This window comes from Bubalus kerabau, chromosome X (assembly GCF_029407905.1).
Source record: "Bubalus kerabau isolate K-KA32 ecotype Philippines breed swamp buffalo chromosome X, PCC_UOA_SB_1v2, whole genome shotgun sequence".
Classification (NCBI taxonomy): domain Eukaryota; kingdom Metazoa; phylum Chordata; class Mammalia; order Artiodactyla; family Bovidae; genus Bubalus; species Bubalus kerabau.
Genome location: NC_073647.1, coordinates 63,503,734 through 63,529,367, shown reverse-complemented (window position 1 = coordinate 63,529,367; position 25,634 = coordinate 63,503,734). Strand labels below are relative to the sequence as shown.

The 25,634-nt window shown below is 39.8% G+C and overlaps 2 protein-coding genes across 15 annotated transcripts in view; one reads left to right on the top strand and one right to left on the bottom strand.

Moving 5' to 3' along the window:
• Window positions 1-1,710, bottom strand: part of SYTL4 (synaptotagmin like 4) — a 95,344-nt gene extending 93,634 nt beyond the window's left edge. For 5 of the 8 annotated variants that reach the window (XM_055565742.1, XM_055565746.1, XM_055565740.1 and 2 more), the window contains exon 1: window positions 1,033-1,589. The gene's annotated coding sequence lies outside the window, so the exon portion shown is untranslated. The other 3 variants (XM_055565744.1, XM_055565745.1, XM_055565750.1) reach the window with 2 other exon arrangements.
• CSTF2 (cleavage stimulation factor subunit 2) overlaps window positions 1,643-25,634 on the top strand; it is a 31,754-nt gene continuing 7,762 nt past the window's right edge. Inside the window, exons 1-13 of one of the 7 annotated variants that reach the window (XM_055565752.1) lie at window positions 1,643-1,832; window positions 2,975-3,053; window positions 3,600-3,769; window positions 4,452-4,588; window positions 5,354-5,473; window positions 5,567-5,704; window positions 9,824-9,896; window positions 15,759-15,824; window positions 18,232-18,294; window positions 21,111-21,170; window positions 21,802-21,943; window positions 22,723-22,898; window positions 23,184-23,461. In XM_055565752.1, the coding sequence (XP_055421727.1) occupies window positions 1,775-1,832; window positions 2,975-3,053; window positions 3,600-3,769; window positions 4,452-4,588; window positions 5,354-5,473; window positions 5,567-5,704; window positions 9,824-9,896; window positions 15,759-15,824; window positions 18,232-18,294; window positions 21,111-21,170; window positions 21,802-21,943; window positions 22,723-22,898; window positions 23,184-23,461 (1,560 nt within the window). In that variant the 5' untranslated portion in view covers window positions 1,643-1,774. Of the gene's footprint in view, window positions 1,833-2,974; window positions 3,054-3,599; window positions 3,770-4,451; window positions 4,589-5,353; window positions 5,474-5,566; window positions 5,705-9,772; window positions 9,897-15,758; window positions 15,825-18,231; window positions 18,295-21,110; window positions 21,171-21,801; window positions 21,944-22,722; window positions 22,899-23,183; window positions 23,462-25,634 lie in introns of all 7 variants that reach the window. The other 6 variants (XM_055565751.1, XM_055565756.1, XM_055565753.1 and 3 more) reach the window with 6 other exon arrangements.

Here is a 25,634-nt window from a genome sequence, read left to right as displayed (position 1 = left end):
CTTTGATGGATTAGACAATTATCTGTAGAGTAGCCTCAGAGCTGAACCCTCAAGCATTCTCAGAAAGTATAAACACTGGTGCAGAATCAGTGTGATAATGCAGTAGTGCAAAACCTAGGAATGATGTTTCTTTCTGGAAAGCAAGGCAATTGGTACCCATAGCCAGATACTGATCAGGATCTGTGTCAACATTCAGGTGCTCTCTGAGGGTCCCAAGTTACCTTATGTCTGCAGGCCTCCTAGAGGATTTTCTTAACTTAGGTAATGCTACAAGGGCTATTTTGAATCTTTTTCCATGAAAAGACGTCTATCCAGAAGTTGCTACCTTTCAGAGGGGGATGTAATTCCATGACTCTCTGAGATGTTATACCTATAACAGCATCAGACAACACCTTCTGTCTTCATTTGGCTACAAACTGGAGGCAAAACAAATGTGCCTCTCTGGGAGTGAAGCAATATAAGGGAAAAGACAATCATGGACAATAGCAATGAAACGTAGGGTCATAGGTATCTAGCCTGTATCTGAAACCTCCCCCCCCCCCCCAAAAAAAAAAGCTTAGGAAATATCCCTTGTACACATCTCTTCTTTTTTTTTTTAAAATTTTATTTTATTTTTAAACTTAACATAACTGTATTAGATTTGCCAAATATCAAAATGAATCCGCCACAGGTATACATGTGTTCCCCATCCTGAACCCTCCTCCCTCCTCCCTCCCCATTCCATCCCTCTGGGTCGTCCCAGTGCATCTCTTCTTTTTTAACCAACAGGAGTGGTTGATGAATTGACAGAACCAACAGTCCATTCTCCACAAATGGCTGAAGGCAGAACAAGCCTTGGTGCCTCAACCTGTTCTTTAGTGGTTCATTATTATGAGCCATTGATCCACCATCACTGGGCCCTATGCTCTAAGTTCTTTCCCCAAAATGATTTCAAGTTACGCCATTAAAATTCTGAGTTATATTTGAAAGTAGTAGATATAACACATAAACATTCATCCTCTGGAGCCAAAGCAACCCGAGTTAAAATCATACCTTAGCTGCTTGCTGTGTACCAGGGATCAAAGATACTTCCAGTTTCGATGTTTTCTGATACCCTGCCTGCCAATATCCTCCGTCGCCCCGCCCCCTCACCACCAAGCAAACGGAGCCCACAGGCTACATGAAAGCAGGCGAATTTGTTCTGCTTTTACTTCCCCATATCCTCAGCTATGTTGACGCCTTGACACTGAGCAACCCTCATTCTCTAGGATGCCTCGACTCTCTTTCTCTCAGTCCGAACGTTCACAGCTTTTGCAAAAGAATAAAACTCACGCCGCTGGAGCGGGGCCATGCGTTTCCCTTCCCTAACAGGGAGGAACTAAAGTTAAAGTGCCAGGGTTGTTTATCAAATGACTTCCCTGTTACTATGGTAAAGCCGCCGCCGCAATCATTTTTGTGGTCGACATTCACTTGCGTTAGCCTAAGGAAAAAATGAATAATAAGAAATTCTATATACTAAAAGCCTTCAAATTAGCCGAGCTTTAGCTCAGAACCGTTATTCTCAAGCGGGGTACGGGGAGAGAGGGGCAGGGGCGACGGCAAGTGCTCTAGTGAAAGTAATACGTACCGACTGTGACGGAATGACGCCGAGGGAGGGACCTTGCGTCCATCCGGCCCAAGCGTCTCTGTCTCAGGCGCTTCCGGCTCACCGGCCGTAGGGAAGTGTGGTCCGCGCTGGGCTGAAGCACTGTACAGAAGTGATCTTCGGCACACCGGAAGCCGCAGGAAAAGAGCGATGGCGGGTTTGACTGTGAGAGACCCTGCGGTGGATCGTTCTCTACGTTCCGTGTTCGGTGAGAGAAATTATGTGGAACTGTCCATCGGGGAGGGACAGAAAAAGACAGGGAGCGACGGCGAATCCCCTCCCTGCGCCTCAGGAATCGCCATGGGAGCCATAGGTCGGGCTTACAGCTCGATCCTGTGGGGCCCCCAGCCTGATAGACTCGTGATCAGAGTGATGCACCCCTTCCCCCAAGGTCTCTCAGCAAAAACTACCGTGTTGCAAAAAACTACCGTTCAGCTTCTATGCGTTTCTCTTTTCATGAGCTTCAATTATTAGCCAGAAGCGAGGGATCATGGCAATGTCCTGTGGTACTTCTCACCCTCTAGCCTAGAATACAGGTTGTGTGCTGAGGGTATAGAGCCTTGTGTTCACTTCCCGCCCTCTCATAAGGGCTTTCATCCTCTGCTTTTTACCGGTTACATTTTAGTTCGTGTTTATTAGTAGTGGCTACCTGGCGTCTTAAGGTAGATTGTAAATGAATGAATGAATGAATGAACGAACGAACGATTAAAACCTAGTTGAAGAAATTTTTAAGAGGGTCAAGTCTATTCTGAGTAATCTCCAGCCGAAATAAGTTGGGGTTTTGTTTGTTTGTTTGTTTTTTAAGTACGCGTGGTGATTTTAAAGCATCTTTTGGAAGAAACGTGAGGAAACAGTTCCCAATATATTTTGTTATAGTTGTTTTACAACAGAATAATTTTTAAACATCCTCTAGTACACTCATGGTCATTCTCCTTTGAGTGCATGTATATGTAAAAATAAAGACATATGCGCCAGCTTTAAAAATTATAATATTGACATTTTTAGTAGTTAATGATAAAACTTAAACAACTTCAGATAAATACCAATGCCTAAGTATTTATTTTCACCGTAGTTAAGGGAAATCTAACACTTGTCAGTCTAGTCTGAAAACTGATACTTAAAGAATGCCTACTTTTTTGTGTCCAGTCTCAGTGGTTTTATTTCTCTTGTAATTAAAGTCAGCAGCCAAAATTAAAATCTTATCTAAGGGACTACCAGGAAACTGGGATTGAAGGAACATTGTATTTGAACCAGTTATTACATTGTCAGTGATATATTCAGATACTTTGTCACTAAAGATCTAGGTTACAAAAATCAGAATTTTGATATGTTATCTATTTTCTTCCTTAGTGGGGAACATTCCTTATGAGGCTACTGAAGAGCAGTTAAAGGACATCTTTTCTGAGGTTGGACCTGTTGTTAGTTTCAGGTGAGATCCCCTTTTACTACTTGGTGGAAGTTTCTTAAGAATCACCACAGGTTTGGCCCTTAGTAATAATGGTAAGATTTTTACTGGTGAGTTTTCACATGCATTCTTCTTCTTTGTTAGTTTGTAACAGCTTCATTGAGATTCACATACCATAGGATTCACATTCATTTTTACTAAGATATATTGTTTTCACTTAAAAAGACGTGTAAAAAATGTTTCAATGGGACACAGCAATGGGGTTATCTGTCTTAGGTACACCAAATTACAAGGCAGTGGTAGTGGGAGGGGCTTCCCAGGTGGCTCAGTGCTTAAGAATCCGCCTGCCAATGCAGCAGACTTGGGTTCAATCCCTGGGTTGGGAAGATCCCCTGGAGAAGAGAATAGCAACTTACTCCAGTATTCTTGTCTGAAAAATCGCATGGTGGGTTACAGTCCATGGGATCACAAAAGAGTTGGACACAACTTAGCGACTAAAACAACAGTAATGGTAGTAGGAACCCTGTGTGTATGTAACATTTGCACCTGATGCTTGCTTCTGCTCTCCAGGCTGGTTTATGATAGGGAGACAGGAAAGCCAAAAGGTTATGGCTTCTGTGAATACCAAGACCAGGAGACAGCACTTAGTGCCATGCGAAACCTAAATGGGCGTGAATTTAGTGGGAGAGCACTTCGAGTGGACAATGCTGCCAGCGAAAAGAACAAAGAAGAGCTGAAGAGTGAGTATACTTCCAAGCTGTATATAACATGAGTTAGTAAAGATGTAACAATGAAGATTTCTCACTCACTGATATGTTTTAGTATCTGTTGAAATGGTTATCAGCCTTTTTACTTGACCCACCTAGTGCTTAGGGAAGTGTGTGTGTGTCTTTGAGAAATAAGGTAAAATTGGCTTAAGCCCTTCCATCTCCAAGGAGTTGATTTCCAATTGAAGATGAATTTCAGGCTTACCAAGCCATAAGTCATGTTAACTGTCATTAGTGTTTGCCACTCCTGTAATTATGTTGCCAGATCTGTAACTGGTGGGGATACCAAGGCATTCTCATGGCTTTTTTCACAAGGTAATAGATCCAGAAATTCCATTTTGAAATTAGAATTTTTTCTGTTTGAACCTTTTGCTTCTGAAACGACTTGTGAAAGGAAATGGATATGCCTAGTCCCTAATTTAGGTTAACACTGTTCACCTGTATGATCTTGGTCTCAACTTTCATCAGAGAACAGAAAATACACTCTGTGACTTTACTTCACAGAAATAAAATATTTGCAAATCACTGATTTCTAGGCTCCAGAAAATTTAAAGTTATCAACAAGTTCTTACAGCAGCCTTGGAAAGTAGATACCTGAAGTGATTTAGCTCTTTATTTTACCTCCTTAACATTTTTGTATCTTCTTCCCAATCAGGCCTTGGAACTGGTGCCCCTGTCATTGAATCACCTTATGGAGAGACCATCAGTCCTGAGGATGCCCCTGAGTCCATTAGCAAAGCAGTTGCCAGCCTTCCACCAGAGCAGATGTTTGAGCTGATGAAACAGATGAAGGTGGGAGGAGGGATTAGGTTATGATTAAATCATATTTTATCATATCAACTCTTCAAGGAGTCATTGATAAGTTAATGGAAATGATATCCTGAGCTCAAATAGTAGATGTGCCTGTTAACCAACATTTCTTACACCTTCAATATTCCACATGTACACAGTGTATTATATATTTCATACAAAGAGTTTTCTATTTTTTGTGCACAGACACACCTACACAATCTGGCTGGGTTTTTGTAGCCCATAGATATCATATGTAGATGTTAAAATGTGGCTTTTTTCCCTAAATGGTGGTATTATGGTATTTGAAATACCTCCTCCTATTCTGGCCTGCCATGCCCAAGATTTTCTGTGCTGTGTAAAAATTGATAATTGCTTCTTTTTTTAAAAGTAATTAATTATCTATGGCTGTGCTGGGTCTTCATTGCTGCACGGGCTTTTTCTAGTTGCAACAAGTGGGGCTAACCTAGTTGCAGTGTGCCAACTTCTGATGTTGCAGAGCATGGGCTTTAGAGCATGCGGGCTCAGGACTTGTGGCACATAGGCTTAGTTGCCCTGCAGCATGTAGAATCTTCCTGGACCAGGGATGGAACCAATGTTTCCTGCATTGGCAGGTGGATTCTTAATCAGGAGACCCCCAGGAAAGTCCCAGTAATAGCTTTAAAAGCCTCTTGCATATTACATTTCTCAGATGAGAATAGCTCTAAATCACTGTCAATTTCTGAGTAATAAGTATTGAACCTATGATGAATCTGTTTATCTTCACAGCTCTGTGTCCAGAATAGTCCTCAAGAAGCACGGAACATGCTGCTTCAGAACCCTCAACTGGCTTATGCTTTGCTACAAGCACAGGTAGTCATGAGAATTGTGGATCCAGAAATTGCCTTGGTAAGTGCTTCTGGTTCTTTTATGGAAATGCTAAGGTAAACCATGAGTAGGAAAGAAACAGACAGCACATAGATTTGTCTTCTCACTTTTTAGAAAATTTTGCATCGCCAGACAAATATCCCTACGCTGATTGCAGGCAACCCTCAGACAGTCCACAGTGCTGGACCTGGCTCAGGATCCAGTGTGTCAATGAACCAGCAGAATCCTCAGACACCTCAGGCCCAGACTTTGGTAAGACTTTATCCCTTAACATTTTTTTAAATCTGCCTTGAGAATGTCATTTTCATTTTAGAAGGGTATATTGAAAGAAGAATGTTCAGCAGCCAGAGATGATAATTTCAATTTCCAGGCATAAAAACAGTTAACAAGGTTGCATAGTACATGACATCTAAATGAAGACATATTTGGTGCCAAGTTTGTAAAACAAAGATCCTTGCTTTATGCCCTTTTTTATAAGCTAATTTTGTGTATATGCATGCATGGCACTGTGGTTGGCACTTTGTTCTTCCATAGATACTATCTCATTTAATACTTAGAGCATTGTATGATGTTGGCAATCTTATCTCCATTCTTACCGATGAAAAAAGTGAAGCTAATTTTCCAAGTGTGACACAAAACCTTGGAGCCATGAAAATCAATATATTTGAAAACTGAAAAATCCTGTATGGAGAAAAAGAAATAAATACCGGAGACAAACGACAAATTGGAAAAAAGTATTTGCCATACACATAATGCACTGCAGGCTGACTACTTAAGTTAGTCATGTTCTAGAATATTTCTCACCACTTTATAATAGTGAAAAATTGGAAACATCCTAAATGTATAACAATGGAAGAATGGAGAAAAGTGTATTTATTTAATGAAATACTCTGTAACAGTTCAATAAAATACATTGTGTCACTATGAATAACTTTCAGAATGTAGTTTCATGTAGCAGTTAAGGTGAACTAGGATACATGCTATCAACACAGATAACTCAAAAATGTAATGCCGTACAGAAGTGAAAATAAGTAAATGGGCAATGGCACCCCACTCCGGTACTCTTGCCTGGAAACTCCCATGGACAGAGGAGCCTGGTAGGCTGCAGTCCATGGGGTCGCTAAGAGTTGGGCACGACTGAGCGACTTCACTTTCACTTTTTACTTTCATGCACTGGAGAAGGAAATGGCAACCCACTCCAGTGTTCTTGCCTGGAGAATCCCAGGGACAGAGGAGCCTAGTGGGCTGCCGTCTGTGGGGTTGCACAGAGTCGGACACGACTGAAGCAACTTAGCAGCAGCAGCATTTCCAAAATATGGGATGTATGTGTCTGTACATATCCCAAAAGCATGTTGAATGAGTTGCAAAGAATATGTTCAGTATGTAATTGATTACCTAAAACTTCAAAATATCCATCAGAATTGTTCAGTGGTTGTCTTAAGAGGGAGATGCAGGGTGCAACTGGGAAAGACCTATGGGAGATTTCAATTGTATATATATATGTGTGTATATAAATGTATACACATATATGTATATGTGTATGTGTATATGTATGTATATGTGTGTGTGTGTGTGTGTATATATATATAAAATATGTTTCTTTGGGCTGGATGAAGCAGAAGCTAGAATTAAGATTGCAAGGAGAAATATCAATAACCTCAGATACGCAGATGACACCATCCTTAAGGTAGAAAGCAAAGAGGAACTAAAGAACCTCTTGATGAAAGTGAAAGAGAAGAGTGTAAAAGCTGGCTTAAAACTCATTGTTCAAAAAACTAAGATCATGGCATCCAGGTCCCATCACTTCACGGCAAATAGATGGGGGAAGAAATGGAAACAGTGATGGATTTTATTTTCTTGGGCTGCAGAATCACTGCAGATGGTGACTGCAGCCATGAAATTAAAAGACACTTGCACCTTGGAAGGAAAACTGTGACAAACCTAGGCAGCATTTTGAAAAGCAGAGATGTTAGTTTCCTAACAAAGGTCCTTCTAGCCAAAGCTATGGTTTTTCCAGTAGTCATGTATGGATGTGAGAGTTGGACACTAAAGAAAGCAGAGGGCCAAAGAAATGATGCTTTTGAACTGTGGTGTTAGAGAAAACTCTTGAGAGTCCCTTGGACAGCAAGGACATCAAACCAGTCAATCCTAAAGGAAGTCACTCCTGAATGTCCATTGGAAGGACTGATGCTGAAGCTAAGGCTCCAATATTTTGACCACCTGATGTGAAGAACTGACTCATTGGAAAAGACCCTGATGCTGGGAAAGATTGAAGGCGGGAGGAAAAGAGGACGACAGAGGATGAGATGGTGCAATGGCATCACCGATTCAATGGACATGAGTTTGAGCAAGCTCCAGGAGCTAGTGATGGGCAGGGAAGCCTGGCATGCTGCAGTCCATGGGGTCGCAAAGAGTCAGACATGACTGAGCAACTGAACTGAACCAACTGAGTATGTTTCCTAAGATGTATGGTTATTTTATTCTCTCTATAACATATATCTGGAATTTTTCACAATAAACAACAACAACAAAAAAGACCTCAAATAAATTAATAAGAAACTTGCCAGTAACCCAGTAGAAAACTATGCAATGGACATGAACTGTTCATAAGCATAGAAATGCAGATATATATTAAATGTGTGAAAACTGTTCAACTTCACAACAAGATAAATGTGAATGAAGTACAATAAGCTACCATTTTTCACCTATTAGATTGGCAGAGGTAAACAACTTGGATGACTCATACAAAGGTTTATGGTAAGGGTCAGCAAACATCTTCTAAATGGCCAGATAGTAAATTTGGGGGCAGCTTTGCAGGCCATGGGATCTGTCTTGATTACCCAACTCTGCCATTAGAGTATGAAATGAACCATAGGCAATATGCAAACAAATGTGCATGATTGTGTTCTGGTAAAACTTTATTTATGAAACCAAGCAGTGAGCCAAATTTGGCTCCATGGGTCATAGTTTACCAACCCATGCTCTGATTCAGTAAATGTGGAAATAAATTAAGATCCAGAGAGGTTAACTGCTCCAAAAATAACAATCTAAGTGGCAAATCCAGGATCTGAACCTGGTTCTATCTGTCCTCATAGCCTGTTTTCTCTTAACCACCTCACTATACAGTTTTCTTTTTTCTGTTCTAGAGTTTCGTGTGTGTTCTCTGAGACCATGTGATTTTTAAAATACTTGTATACCTTAGTTTTATTCTGTATTTATTGAGCTCTTTCTATTCCAAGGGACTCCTCAGTTCTCTTGGAAATACACAGATGAAAACATAACATTCCCTTTCCCTCCAGGAGCTTTAATGTAGCATTAAATTGTTTTGTTGTTTACATTCCCCTCAAACAAGAATTGTATCTAAGAAAAGTGATGAGAAAAGAATGGTCAAAAATTTTTTTTTCACCTTAAAAATATAGACTGCCAACAGTTCCATTTTTAAAAGGAAAAAGTCCTAAATTCTTTCCTCTTGGTTTCAAGGCACTTAAAAAAAAAAAAAAAAAACCTCTTACTGCCAGGCCCTGGTCTTGAAGTCAGCAATAGGTGTTATATATGGCCTTGGAAGAAAAGTTATGACAAACCTAGACAGCATATTAAAAAGCAGAGACATTATTTTGCCAACAAAGGTCCGTCTAGTCAAAGTTATGGTTTTCCAGTAATCATGTATGGATGTTAGAGTTGGACCCTAAAGAAAGCTGAGTGCCAAAGAATTGATGCTTTTGAACTGTGGTGCTGGAAAAGACCCTTGAGAGTCCTTTGGACTGCAAGATCAAGCCAGTCAATCCTAAAGGAAATCAATCCTGAATATTCATTGGAAGGACTGATACTAAAGCTCCAATACTTTAGCCACCTGATGGCGAAGAGCTGACTCATTAGAAAAGACCCTGATGCTGGGAAAGATTGGAGGCGGGAGAAAGGGATGACAGAGGATGAGATGGTTGGATGGCATCACCGACTCAATGGACATGAGTTTGAGCACACTCTGGGAAATGATGAGGGACAGGGAAGCCTTGTGTGCTGTAGTCCATGGGGTCACAAAGAGTTGGACACAACTGAGCCACTGAACAAAATGGCCTCACTGCACAAACAAGACTTGTGTATCTCTACTTTTAGAATATGGTCTCTCTTAGTCGTGTTCTGTGTAACCAGGCTCATTGTATGTATTGCAACTTCTGTTCAAAGTGTTATAAATCTAATGTTGCATTAGACATGCTGTAGGAAAAGGGTATTTGGTAGAATATTTGGTGGTATCCATCTGAAGACTTTGCATGTTGAGTCTCCACAGAGGCATATACATACTCTGGTTTTTCTCTTGGTCAGAGTGGAATGCATGTCAATGGTGCGCCTCCTCTGATGCAAGCTTCCCTGCAGGCTGGAGTTGCAGCACCAGGTCAGATACCAGCCACTGTAACAGGACCTGGCCCTGGTTCCTTAGCTCCTGGAGGTATGTTTTCATTTAGAGTCTTTGCCATTTTGGTGTTTTGCTAGAGTTTCGTTATAGCAAATGGCATAGTATATAGCAAAATTATGATGTGGCAATGAGATCTTGATACTAATGTATAGCTAGGCAGTATATATCCTAGGTGGAAGAAATAGTTGATTTATTGTATACAAATTTACATGTCTGATTATGAGAGCAAGGCAAAGAATGATAAAATTCCAAGTTAATGAGGAGAAAAATAGAATGAATGGGAACTAGACCAAATCAACAAATACAGAGAAAAGGAAACGACATTGTGAAGTTATAATAATAAACACAGAGTTAAGGTGGAAGGAATAAAGTCTCATGTAGTCATTCTGCTAAATGTGAATGGACTGAATTCTCCCACTAAGAGCCAGAGACTGTTAGGTTAGGTTAAAAAGTACATGGGGTGGGTTGGGGGTGGGAAACAAAAACAAAATGCCTCGTCATGTTCGTTGTTACCATTATGTTTAACAAACATAACACTGTATTTCATGAACTATAGTGCTGCTAAGTTGCTTCAGTCGTGTCCAACTCTGTGTGACCCCATAGTGAGACAACAACAAAAGGAAGAAAAGAATTTTAAAAATTAATATGTTCACTAAAATTGTGTATGTAGGAATTAATATTACACTTACAGCTTTTCATCATTCAGCAACCGTAACTTAGAATGTTATGGGTGGAATAGTGATTCCTCATATGAAACACCTGTGTGAACATATGACCTGTATTTCAGAGAAGGCAATGGCACCCCACTCCAGTACTCTTGCCTGGCTGCAGTCCATGGGGTCATTAAGAGTCGGACACGACTGAGTGACTTCACTTTCACTCTTCATTTTCATGCATTGGAGAAGGAAATGGCAACCCACTCCAGTGTTCTTGCCTGGAGAATCCCAGGGACGGGGGAGCCTGGTGGGCTGCCATCTATAGGGTCGCACAGAGTCGAACACGACTGAAACGACTTAGCAGCAGCAGCAGCAGCATGCAACAAACTTGTTTGTTATTTTATCTAATCTGGGTTAGATTAACTAACACAACTGATAGGTGATAATTTGGACTTAAATTTTTCTGCTTTATAAAGAAACCAGTCTAAAGATCTAAGTTGACAGGGAATGGGAAAAGGGATTTTTATTAATTTATTTATTTATTTTAATTGGAGACTAAATACTTTACAGTATTATAGTGGTTTTTGCCATACATTGACATGAATCAGCCACAGGCGCACATGTCTTCCCCATCCAGAACCCCCCTCCCACCTCCTTCCCCATCCCATCCCCTAGGGTGATCCCAGTGCACCAGCCCTGAGCACCCCGTCTCATGCATCAAACCTGGACTGGCAGTCCACTTCACATATGCTAATATACACGTTTCAATGCTACCCTCTCAAATCATCCCACCCTCGCCTTCTCCCAGAGTCCAAAAGACTGTTCTTTACATCTGTGTCTCTTTTGCTGTCTCGCATATAGGGTCATCGTTACCATCTTTCTAAATTCCATATATATGCATTAGTATACTGTATTGGTGTTTTTCTTTCTGACCTACTTCACTCTGTATAATAGGCTCCAGTTTCATCCACCTCATTAGGACTGATTCAAATGCATTCTTTTTGATGGCCAAGTAATATTCCATTGTGTATATGTACCACAGCTTTCTTATCCATTCATCTGCCAATGGACATCTAGGTTGCTTCCATGTCCTGGCTATTATAAACAGTGCTGTGATGAACATTGGGGTACACGTGTCTCTTTGAATTCTGCTTTCCTCGGTGTGTATGTCCAGCAGTGGGATTGCTGGGTCATTTGGCAGTTTTATTTCCAGTTTTTTCAAGAATCTCCATACTGTTCTCCATAGTGGCTATACTAGTTTGCATTCCCACCAACAGTATAAGAGGGTTTCCTTTTCTCCACACCCTCTCCAGCATTTATTATTTGTAGACTTTTGGATAGCAGCCATTCTGACTGGCATGAAATGGTACCTCACTGTGGTTTTGATTTGCAGTTCTCTGGTAATGAGTGATGCTGAGCATCTTTTCATGTGTTTGTTAGCCATCTGTATGTCTTCTTTGGAGAAATATCTGTTTAGTTCTTTGACCCATTTTTTGATTGGGTCGTTTATTTTTCTGGAATTGAGCAGCAGGAGCTGCTTGTATAATTTTGAGATTATTTGCTATTATTTTCTACCATTCTGAAAGCTGTTTTTTCACCTTGCTTATAGTTTCCTTCGTTGTGCAAAAGCTTTTAAGTTCAATTAGGTCCCATTTGTTTTATTTTTGCTTTTATTTCCATTACTCTGGGAGATGGGTCATAGAGGATCCTGCTGTGATTTATGTTGGAGAGTGTTTTGCCTATGTTTTCCTCTAGGAGTTTTATAGTTTCTGGTCTTACATTTAGATCTTTAATCCATTTTGAGATTATTTTTGTGTATGGTGTTAGAAAGTGTTCTAGTTTCATTCTTTTACAAGTGCTTGACCAGTTTTCCCAGCATCACTTGTTAAAGAGATTGTCTTTTCTCCATTGTATATTTTTTCCTCCTTTGTCAAAGATAAGGTGTCCATAGGTGTGTGGATTTATCTCTGGGCTTTCTAGTTTGTTCCATTGATCTGTATTTCTGTCTTTGTGCCAGTACCATACTGTCTTGATGACTGTAGCTTTGTAGTAGAGCCTGAAGTCAGGCAGGTTGATTCCTCCAGTTGCATTCTTCTTTCTCAAGATTGCTTTGGCTTCTGAAATTATTTGTTCTAGTTCTGTGAAAAATACCGTTGGTAGCTCGATAGGGATTGCATTGAATCTATAGATTGCTTTGGGTAGTATACTCACTTTCACTGTATTGATTCTTCCAGTCCATGAACATGGTATATTTCTCCATCTATTTGTGTCGTCTTTGATTTCTTTCATCAGCGTTTTATAGTTTTCTATATATAGGCCTTTGTTTCTTTAGGTAGATTTATTCCTAAGTATTTTATTCTTTTCATTGCAATGGTGAATGTGATTGTTTCCTTAATTTCTCTTTCTGTTTTCTCATTGTTAGTGTATAGGAATGCAAGGGATTTCTGTGTATTAATTTTATATCCTGCAACTTTACTATATTCATTGATTAGCTCTAGTAATTTTCTGGTGGAGTCTTTAGGGTTTTCTGTGTAGAGGATCATGTCATCTGCAAACAGTGAGAGTTTTACTTCTTCTTGTCCAATCTGGATTCTTTTTATTTCTTTTTCTTCTCTGATGAAGAAAAGCCAGAACTTCCAAAACTATGTTAAATAGTAGTGGTGAGAGTGGGCACCCTTGTCTTGTTCCTGACTTTAGGGGAAAAGCTTTCAATTTTTCATCATTTTTCATCAACAGGATAGTGTTTGCTGTTGGTTTATCATATATGGCTTTTATTATGTTTAGGTATGTTCCTGGAAGAAGGGATTTTTAAATAAATTTCAGCAAACAGTTTTCCCTTATCCTATAGAGTTACCGTTGAACTTAAATTACCTTTCACTGAAAGAAAGAGATTCCATGTTTTATATATTTTCTTGTGTTATAGGTTCCTAGCTTACCTTAAAATATCACAAGTTGTATGTAACGTGGTCCTACTACACATGGCAAGTGTGCAACTTGTGACATGCAACTCATTACATGAGTTGAGAAACACCTAAGCTGGTCTATACCCTGTTCAGTGAGCCTAGTGCACATCATGCATTTGTATGTCACAGCAGTGTCAAGTTTCTATAAAAATGTCTGCTATCCATTTCTGTACTTAACATTGTTATGAACTGTTAACATACAGTGTATAAATCATTGTCATCTGTAGACAAAACATAAGTAAGGATGTTGAAAAATAAAATAATGGAACCAGTAAGCTTGATTTAACATAGACAGCCTTACATATTTTAACTAGAAAATATACTCATCCCATTAAAAAGTGACTACTTAGCCATAAAAAATAAAAACAAGTTTTAATATGTAGAGATTTTACATGCTGCATTCCTTGCTTATAAGCCAATACTGCTACTGCTAAGTCACTTCAGTCGTGTCCAACTCTGTGTGACCCCATAGACGGCAGCCCACCAGGCTCCCCCGTCCCTGGGATTCTCCAGGCAAGAACACTGGAGTGGGTTGCCATTTCCTTCTCCATTGCATGAAAGTGAAAAGTGAAAGTGAAGTTGCTCAGTCGTGTCTGACCCTCAGCGACCCCATGGACTGCAGCCTACCAGGCTCCTCCATCCATGGGATTTTCCAGGCAAGAGTACTGGAGTGGGGTGCCATTGCCTTCTCCATATAAGCCAATAAAGATAGGAATAAATAATTAAAAAGCAACTGTAAAAAACCTTTTAGAGTTAAGGAGCATATTCTTGGTAGTCCTTGAATTAAAGAGGAAATAAAAAGAAATTTATAAATTATCAAAAATACAACAAAAAGTAACACACTCCATTAAAAAGTGTGTGGGGAAATAGTGAAAGCAGTATTTAAAGGAAAGTGAATATCCTTAACACCTTATTAAAGAATAAAGGAACTTTGCTAGTTCTAGAGTATTAGACAGAGAAGGCAATGGCAACCCACTCCAGTACTCTTGCCTGGAAACTCCCATGGACAGAGGAGCCTGGTAGGCTGCAGTCCATGGGGTCACTAAGGGTCGGACATGACTGAGTGACTTCACTTTCACTTTTTACTTTCATGCATTGGAGAAGGAAATGGCAACCCACTCCAGTGTTCTTGCCTGGAGAATCCCAGGGACGGGGGAGCCTGGTGGGCTGCCATCTATGCGGTTGCACAGAGTCGGACATGATTGGAGCGACTTAGCAGCAGCAGCAGCAGCAGAGTATTAGAAACAGAAAGTAAGTGTAAAAGGAATTTAAGTAATTGAATTTTCAAGTTTTTTTTTTTTAATGAGTTTGTAGCATTTATAGTTCTAAAGTTATTAAAACTTCACTACAAGTTTTGGGATACCCTGTACGAAGCTCTTTGGCAATTGCTGAGAAGGGAAAACAAACTAGTAGAAAAGTAAGCAAAGAAAATGAGTAGGCACTTCATAGAAGAGCAAAGCCAGATGGCAACAAAAACATTGGTTTCTTTTCAGGGGATTGCAAATTAAATAACAAGATTTCACTATACTTGAGCCTAGCAGACAAGCAGAAGTTTTCAGAGATGACACTTGGTGGAGGGAGTGATACTATACATTGCTAGTGGAAATGTGAAGTTTTTCATCCTTTTAATAGTCTCACATTAAAAATTCATGTACACTTTAACCCACCAATTCCACTTCAGGGAAGCTAGCCCGTACAAATAAAGGTGCCGTTATGTAATAGTGTAATGAGAAATTAGGCCCATGATGCCTTCTGCTACTGCTTACCTCAGATCCTACATCTTTGTATTGTTTTGGTGAGTGGTCTGAATAAATCGTAGCATGTTATAGCTAAAAGAGAACTTTGAAATCATTTAGACCTCAGATGTTAATGTGCATTAGCTTCACCAGAAGGGCTTATTAAAACACAGATTACTGGTCTCCACACCCAGACTTTCTAATTCAGCAGGTCTGAGGTAGGGCTCTGGGCTTTGCAGTTCTGACACATTCCTGGTGATGCTGATGCTGCTCATCTGGGGACCATGTTCTGAGAAGATACTCATTCCCTGTACAGATGAGCAAGCCTGGAGGCTATATTAATTTTATCAAATCAGTTGTCTAAAATGACAATTACTTAGTAACATTTTTAGGGCTAGCACAGATTCAGGTTCTCAATTTATGGCTCTTTGGTGCCTGACATGTTAAATGGGATAAGAGAATGTGACATGTTCTTGGGTATTTTAGATAAGTATTAAAGAACTGCAAATAGTTCAGCCTGTCTTTTCTCCCCTTTTGCAGCAAATATTACTGTTTTGAGGAAAAGAAAATTACTGCTGTGTGGGAAGAACCAGACAAGTATTTATGGTATATGTTTAGTCTTTGTATAGCAATCATACCCCTGCTGGTTAGAGTAGACCTGTCATTCTCAACACTATTAGACCCAGTGACTCCTTTTTGTAACAGATATCTTACACTGATGCTTTCAGTTCAGTTCAGTTCAGTTCAGTCGCTCAGTCGTGTCTGACTCTTTGTGACCCCATGAATAACAGCACGCCAGGCCTCCCTGTCCATCACCAACTCCCGGAGTTCACTCAGACTCACGTCTATCAAGTCGGTGATACCATCCAGCCATCTCATCCTCTGTCGTCCCCTTCTCCTCCTGCCCCCAATCCCTCCCAGCATCAGAGTGTTTTCCAATGAGTCAATTCTTCGCATGAGGTGGCCAAAGTACTGGAGTTTCAGCTTTAGCATCATTCCTTCCAAAGAAATCCCAGGGCTGATCTCCTTCAGAATGGACTGGTTGGATCTCCTTGCAGTCCAAGGGACTCTCAAGAGTCTTCTCCAACACCACAGTTCAAAAGCATCAATTCTTCGGCGCTCAGCCTTCTTCACAGTCCAACTCTCACATCCATACATGACCACAGGAAAAACCATAGCCTTGACTAGACGGACCTTTGTTGGCAAAGTAATGTCTCTGCTTTTCAATATGCTGTCTAGGTTGTTCATAACTTTCCTTCCAAGGAGTAAGCATCTTTTAATTTCATGGCTGCAGTCACCATCTGCAGTGATTTTGGAGACCAAAGAAATAAAGTCTGACACTGTTTCTACTGTTTCCCCATCTATTTCCCATGAAGTAATGGGACCAGATGCCATGATCTTCGTTTTCTGAATGTTGAGCTTAAAGCCAAGTTTTTCACTCTCCACTTTCACTTTCATCAAGAGGCTTTTTAGTTCCTCTTCACTTTCTGCCATAAGGGTGGTGTCATCTGCATATCTGAGGTTATTGATATTTTTCCTGGCAATCTTGATTCCAGCCTGTGCTTCTTCCAGCCCAGCGTTTCTCATGATGTACTCTGCATATAAGTTAAATAAGCAGGGTAACAATATACAGCCTTTGACGTACTCCTTTTCCTATTTGGAACCAGTCTGTTGTTCCATGTCCAGTTCTAACCGTTGCTTCCTGACCTGCATACAAATTTCTCAAGAGGCAGGTCAAGTGGTCTGGTATTCCCATCTCTTTCAGAATTTTCCACAGTTTATTGTGATCCACACAGTCAAAGGCTTTGACATAGTCAATAAAGCAAAAATAGATGGTTTTCTGGAACTCGTTTGCTTTTTGTATCATCCAGCAGATGTTGGCAATTTGATCTCTGGTTCCTCTGCCTTTTCTAAAACCAGCTTGAACATCTGAAAGTTCACGGTTCACGTATTGCTGAAGCCTGGCTTGGAGAATTTTGAGCATTACTTTACTAGCTCTTATCTTTTTCTTATCTGATGCTTTAATATCCTAAAATGAAATGTGCAGATGACATAACATACTTAACATGGTTTCCAAGAAAATTCAGTATAGTTACCCTAACTATAATATAAGGGGGAAGTAAAAGGAAATTAACTTATAATAAAAAAATATTATAAATATGCAAGTATTTAAGGACAAGTTCACTGGAAAACAAAAATTAACAGATGCTTGCACCTATACTGTAAAAGACAGATCCAGGTATGTTTTGGCAATTCAGATAGCACAAGGACCATTGACACTGATGATGTGATTTTCTGAATGGTGAAAATGAAAACTCTTGGTAAAGTTATTAACAAGAGACAATACCCATAATACTTCAGTAATTGCATTTTTGGATAATTCAGTATGTGTATGTGTTGATGTAGAAACAGGGCAAAGAAGCTCTTTGCTTACAAATAAATCAGACAAGTTCTAAGTTCAGATGGTTGTAAAAAGATTTTCATTTATGTGAATATTCAGCAAGACGTGAAAGTTTTGCAAGATAGAGTAATTCTCGATTTGATAGAACTGTCTCACACTTACAGGACATCTATTAATAGTATACCTATTGGCTTCTCATAAAATGCCCGCTGTGCCCCCGCAAATCTTTGTCACCCCTGAAACAGTATACTCACAGATTTATAATACAAAGTACCCTGGGAACAGTACTACGTCTTGTGGGAGGAAGTATGTGCCATTATGTTGTATTACAGAACCCCCTGCCAAGGTTTTGGTAATGAGTGAGATTAAGAATCTTAATCTTAACTCACTTAATCTTACTTAATCTCACATAACTCACTTTTCTGTCACTGAAGCTTAAGTACACTAACAAACTCCATCTTTTGTATAAATCCATTGTTTAGTGGTAGTTAATGATCCTCCTTTGTAGGTTTCTGCTTGTGGGGCAGAAAGAGGAAATTTGTTAACTCAGCCACTGTCCAAATTTTTACCCTACTGTCTTTATGTTTTTCTTTCGTGCCCTTTATCTTCTAGGAGGAATGCAAGCCCAGGTTGGAATGCCAGGAAGTGGACCAGTGTCCATGGAGCGGGGACAAGGTAAATAAATACTAATATCCAATTAATGTGGACTAGACTTGGAAATGTTCTATATCTGCACTGATATGGCAGCCAGAAACCACACGTGGCTATTCAAATATGAAATTAATTAAACTGAATTAAATGGAAATTAGGTAAAATCTAAAACTCAGTTCCTCATGTACACTAGCTGCATTCTAAGTGCTCAGGAGCTGCATATGGCTAGGATACCATACTGGATATTGCAGATATAAAACGTTCCTATCATTGCAGAAAATTCTGTTGGACAGCACTGTCCAGTGATTTAGAGCCCAACTCTACAAGAATTAATGATGAAGCAAATGAATCCTTTGTTTCTATTTAACTTATATTACATTTTCCTGGTAGTTTAATGCTTTTTTTTATGTTTTTATTTTTTATTGAAGTATAGTTAATTTACAATGTTGTGTTAGTTTCTGGGAGGTTTAATGCTTCTATTCACATATTCTCTCTCCCTCTATGGAGATCTGAGTAAGGAATTTTAGTAATGAGCATGTAACATGTGGCTAGATATGTGGAAGACTAAATTTAAACCCCAGAGAAAAGTGGGTGGGGGGGAGTGGGAATCAAAGGTCTGTGATGCCTGCTTGGTAAGTGTATGTTATACTGTGGTAGTAACACTGGATACCACCACAGCGACAGCCACTCCAAAATCACCACGTATTTTCTCTCTGTTACTGAAGTTTGAAGAAAAAGAATGCAGTGATGTGTTTGAAACCAATATCGGGAAGAGAAAAAAAAAATACAGAAGGAACTAACAGTAAAACTGAGTGCATCCTATAGGCCACACACTTTAGTTTTCATAAACGACCTTGTGAGTTAGGTGGGGGTGGCAGCACTTCAGTTTTCAGGTGAAGAGCCGGAAGCTCAGAGTTCTAAGTTACCGTTTCAAGGGGACAAGGTAAGTAAATACTGGTATCTGAATAATGTAGACTAGGCTTGGTGCACTCGTCTTCTCTTCCAGCTAATAAGTTGCAGAACTAAGATTCCAAAGTCTCTGACTCTAAAATCTCTCCTCTGTCAGTCCACACTGCTTCTATTAACTTCCAAAAATGCTTTTTAATGTATTCTGTTCTAATTCATGGGCTTCCCTGGTGGCTCAGATGGTAAAGAATCTGCCTACAATGCGAGAGAGAGAGCTGAGTTCAATTCCTGGGTCAGAAAGATCCCCTGGAGGAGGAAATGACAACCCACTCCAGTATTCTTGCCTGGGAAATTCCATGGACTGAAGAGCCTGGCGGGCTGCAGTCCATGGGGTCGAAAAGAGTTGGACACAACTGAGTGACTAAGCACATACTCCTGTTCATTGTGTCCTTGTGATTAGAAAGAACTGCTTTGGATAAGTATAGGGAAGCTTAAATTAATTATTAGCCTGTGGTCTATAAGTAAGACCCATTTTTGAATTATTTTTTAATTTTTTTTTTTTAGCTATGCCCCATGGTTTGGGGGACCTTAATTCCCCAACCAGGGATTGAACCAAGGCCACTTCAGTAAAAGCACTGAGTCCTAACCACTGGACTGCCAGGGAATTTCCCCAAACCTTTTTTTTTTTTTTTTTTTTTAAGCAAAATACTAAGATAAAAGTCTATGCACTGTACTCCTTGTCTGTGGTTTATATACTGATATGGGTGGCTGAAGTGACAACGCATAACCTTGTCAGGCTGTTGACAGTGGAACAAGCTTTCGTCCAAATACCTCATCTGAGCAGCCCATGCTTTTGTGCTGTTGTGCCCTACCCAGCTCGGCCACTATCACTAGTATGTGTCACAAAGTATTTCTGCTTTGAATATTTAGAAAGAAGGAATTAGAGTTTCAGTCATACCTTTGCCTCTCCCCCAGCCATGAATAAACCAAACTTTGTTTAATACATACTTCCATAAGACATCTTCCCTCTTGATGTAGTTATCTTCACCTTTCTGGTCAAAAGTTAACAAAGGGAAATGAGTTGAGTTTTGAAGGTATATCAAGGATGTGTTCATGAAGAGATAAAATGAGACTTTCCTTCCTAGTTTTCCTTTAGTACCCAGCAGAAGCAGCAAGAATCTTTCATTTGTACCCAGTTTGTCATTCTTTTCCTGCAATCCCTACTTCTTTTGAACATTTGTAAAGGTGAAAAGAGACAGTGAGATGTTTGAGACTTCTTGCCTTCTGCTGCCTTACATTGGTGCCCTTGTCATCTTATTAGTCTTTAATTATGTTGTGGTGTTTGTTTATCGAAAACTTACAGTGGCTGAGTACTTCTTGAGGAGTGATATTCTCTTTCTTTATCTAAAGTTCATTCACTGTATTTCCCCATTTGATAGCAGAAATTTGTGTGCCTTAAAGTATGACAGAAGTAATACTGTCCCACTTTTGTTATGGACTTTTCCAGAATAAATCTTGCTTTCCAGATTCACTGCAATTTCTTCCATTTTTTGCTTATGAAAATATGTTTGCCTTCTTTGCCTAACTAGAGATTCAGTAGCATCGGTTTTATATTTTGTTTCTTTTTTTCATAGTAGCATAAGATTTAAGGGGAATCCTAGTAGCAGAGGTGAAAATTACAAGTGGCTGGTTATTCCTGCCCAGATAAAATCAGTGGCCCACAGGTTTTACCTTAGGAAGCAATCTCTTCAAAGCAGGACAGTTTCAGATCATATAATTTAGGAAGATTTTGTAGCCCAAGGCAAGCTAATGACCTCTTAGCTTTTTAACTGATACTATGTATAAATCTCCAGTGTCTGTATGCTTCTGCATGTGTGTATGCAAGCTATTTTAAGTGTCTGCTCTTTCTCCTTTTGAACTTACTGCTCACTTAGGAACTGTACAGCACTCGCCCGTGGGACCCACCGGGCCTGCATCAATTGAGCGAGTTCAAGGTACCCATTGTATCTGCGGGTTTCCTTTTGCTTGTGATGTTCAGGGTGGGACATTGAGAGGATAAGGACTGCTCGACGGTCATCCTCACGTTCGGAACCCTAAAGGGTAGCGTTTGGGGTTGTTTTCTCCTCTTGGGGCCACAGGCCTAAGATTGATGTCTTCACACAGGGCAGAGAACATGGAGGATATGGGCATCTGTCTGAGGCTGTACTCCCTCCCTACTGGTGTCAGGAGGCTTGGATGGAATAGCAGTCTGTAAGGAGATAGCCGGTTCTCACAGAGCCATGGCAGTGTTCACATATGCCAAGACCCTAACTCTTTTGTGGCTCTGGTCCTTGAACTAAGATTGAGTCTAAGCAAAACCAAGGGCCCAAGTTTCTTCTTCAGATTGTAGTGCTAGGCCTTGGCAGGTTGCTCCCCAGTTTGTTCTTTATATAATTCCATCCATACCTCTGACCTGGCACAGATTCTGCCTATACCCTGCTTCTGTTCTTGAGCTGCAAGAGGACTCTGCTGTGGTGAGATTTCATCCACTCTACAGTGTCTGAACTACATTGTCAGTGGTAGAGTCATTCCTTGTTGCTGTATGTGTGCTTCACAGCAGTAACTCCCCGTTTGTTTCCCTGTCAGTGCCAATGCAAGACCCCAGAGCAGCTATGCAGCGTGGGCCCTTGCCTGCCAACGTCCCAACGCCTCGAGGTCTATTGGGAGATGCTCCAAATGACCCACGTGGAGGCACTTTACTTTCTGTAACTGGAGAGGTAGAACCTAGGTAAGCCCTGACACAGAAGAAAAAGATTGGAGGAATTCGAATTTTCCCTTGCTTTGAGACCAAAGTCTTCTTTTACCATTTGTGCCTGTTTGCCTATTTCAAAAGATAAATATTCATGACCACTGTCCAAAATGAAGCACTTGCTGGGCAGAATCTGTAGTTGAAGTATGTCATTTTGAACTAACTGTTGCTACTTCATCCTCAGGAATTAGAAATTCTAGCAGACATATTGGACTGGGGAAAAACTACTAATAATTGCAATAATAATAATAATGGATATTAATGGGGTTTATGCCTCTGAATCTGCTTTGAATACTTTATTGAGATTATTTCATTAAATCTTCACAACAACCCTGTTGTTGATACTAACCCTGAGGTTGATACTAATATCAGTCCCATGTTACAGATGAAGAAACCAAGGCATCAAGAAGTTAAGCAAATGTGCTGAAGATCACACAACTAATACGTGATAAAGCCCATATTTGAATCTATACAGTAACCCATGTTCTTAAGCACCATACTGTGTATTCATTATATATAATGGATATCCATTAATTCCTCCTTAATATGTGTTCCCTGACCAAATATGAAATTCTGAAATACATGGGTTTACATCTCTATAGTTTGTCTTTGACCTGTTTTGTGTTATTCTCTTAGAATTTGAAAACTGATGTTTGTATCAGTTCTTTATCTAATTTTTACATACTGATCTTCTGGTTGACACTTTTCATGTTGTTTTGTTCTCTTTTAAAATATAACATTTTTTTCTCCATCTCTAGAGGTTACCTGGGACCACCTCATCAGGGTCCGCCCATGCACCATGTCCCTGGCCATGACAGCCGTGGTCCACCCCCACATGAGATGAGGGGAGGGCCATTAACTGAGCCCAGACCTCTAATGGCAGAGCCAAGAGGACCCATGATAGATCAGAGGGGTCCACCCTTGGATGGCAGAGGTGAGGGGAAACCATATCACAAAGCTGACTGGTAGTTGTGGACTCATGATGAATGCTCTGTCTTAGGCTCCAATCTGGGATACAGAATGCTGGGGCAGTAGAGTTGGCAAACATTTTTCAAGTTTATCTGCAAATTTGAGAAATTGAGAAGGAGAAAGCAATCTCATGTAGCTGGGGGACATGTGACTGGAGAAAATAGATTTCTGTCTTTCTTTGATTATTGGTTCTTCTTGCAGTAAATGTGGGTAGCTACCGAATAGTTTTCTTTCAACTTTTTTTTTATAGGTGGAAGAGATCCCCGAGGCATAGATGCACGAGCCATGGAGGCTAGAGGATTAGATGCTAGAGGATTAGAAGCCCGTGCAATGGAGGCCCGTGCAATGGAGGCCCGCGCTATGGAGGCCCGTGCTATGGAGGCTCGTGCAATGGAAGTCAGAGGAATGGAGGCCAGAAGCATGGATACAAGGGGCCCAGTGCCAGGCCCAAGAGGCCCTATGCCTAGTGGAATCCAAGGTCCCAGTCCAATTAACATGGGGGCCGTTGGACCCCAGGGATCCAGACAGGTATGTGTAGTACTCTCACTTCCATGTGAAGTCTTGATCTATTCAGGAATTGGTTATTGAGGCTGATTATTACTGCTTTCTGGTTTCTGAGCTTGTTGGGGAAGATTAGGATCTCCCTTCCTTTTGTTTCTCTGTTCCTTAGGTTGTGGTGGTTTTCTCACTGCCAGGAGTATAGTCCCTAAGTGTAACCTTGTCCCACAATTTCAAATTCCATTCAGAACAGAGCCCCTGATTTTAAGGGACAGCATGTACATTAGTAGAATCTAGGCATGGATAATTTGAAAAGCCTCCCCCAAATGATTCTAATGTATAGCCCTAAGAACTACTGCATTCAAGCATATGAAGAGCTATTAGTTAGTGGTCATTTAGCTAATCTTAGGTTTGCAGAAATCTGTTTTACTTTACTTTCATCACATAGCCTAAAGTGAACAGTGGAGTTTGAACGGCAGTTTACTAATGCTCACCTTAAAAGCTGTGCAACTGAATTTTCTCTTCTTTCTCTTTATTTGGCTTTCTCCAGCTATGTGTTATGATGGGCTATGATTATCTATATGTTGTCATCTCCATCCTTTTTACCCTGCAGGTAGTATGCATGTATCTTCTCCGTGAGTTTGTTTGCTTATTTTGTTTTGGTTTTTTTCTGCTAATACTTTTGTTTGCCTCTAGCTCTTCCACCTTCATATTTCTTCAGTGTGACTTCCTCCTTCCTCTATGTACTTGTGTTTCTCTTTTCTCTCCCATATGTTTCTGTGCCTTATTCCCTCTCAGGCATGCATGTGTACGTGTGTATGAGAGAATTGTATGGTCCGAGTGGAATGGGACATGTCAGACATTCAGTTCTCTCATTTTATAGGCTTAGAAACCGAGACCCAAGAATTCAGGTGACTTATCCAAATTCACAAAACTAAAAAGTGGTAGAGCAAGGAATAGAACCTATGTTGTTTCCTACTGTACTACTATGTCTCTGTTACCTGCACATTGTATATTGTGTATATGTGTATCTGTCCCTCCTCTTTAATATGAAATGTGAATATGTTCTTTTCTGGTATGTGTAGGAAAAAACTTGGTTACTGTTTTTCTAATTGTACTTTTTTTAAAAATGTGTTCTGGGGCTTGATTTTTATTGTGCCCTCTGTGGTCAGTAAGCTTCATACTTAAAATGGGTTTTTAATGCTTTCATTCAGTTGTTCAACAAATATTTGTTGAGCACTTACGGTATATCAGACAGAGCTATAGGTAGTGGGGATAGAGCAAGGTGAGCAAAATAAAGTCCTGCTCCTGTAGAGCTTGCATTCTAGTGGAGAGATAAATAACAAATAATTGCATGATGTCCTTATATAATTCTATTGAGAAGTCTTTTGAGAAGAATGTCAAAAATAATGGTTGGAAGACCGTTTGTCAATAATTCCTTGGTCCTTTATCTTCTAGTACTTGGACTTGTTACTCTGCAATGTTAAATTTGTCATAGTTTTCATTAGTAGATTTTGTAAAGCCAATTAGATTTGAGGTAGAGAAAAAATTTTATCTTCAAACTTTTAAAAATGTGTTTTCTTATAAACAAATAATATAAAATACATTCACTCATGTATAAAAAATAGACAGTAAGAACCTCCCTTCCTCCTTATACCTGTCTCCCTGTGACTCCCATCTCTTGTAGATAACCACATTTTATTATAGTGTATCTTTCTAGCAAATCAGAATACATACTGTTTTTGCAAATATGAATATACATGTATTCTTGTTTTTTCCTCCTTTCACTGTTCTGCACCTTGTTTTTTTTAAACCTAATAGTATATCCTTAATTCATAATTTTAAATCAAATTTTGAATTTAACTTCTGTCCACCTAGTTGGAAACTTGTTGATAAAGGCTTCTTATTACTAGGGTAATTATATAACTTATTGTCTATACAGAGATACATTTGAGGGTGCTGTCAGTAATTACTGTGAGGTAAAAGCATAAACTGGGACTGTCTTAGTAAACCTAGATTCATGCTCACCTGTATTATTACTTGTCTGCCTAGAACAGGTTCTTCTAGAAACTTTAAATGGCCATTATTAAATGGTTAGATCACATTGCAGTACCTCAAATTAGTATTGACTGAAGCCTCAAAAATGTTATTCTCATAGATATTTCAGGTCCATAACAGATCATTAAGGTTCAGACTGGTCTCT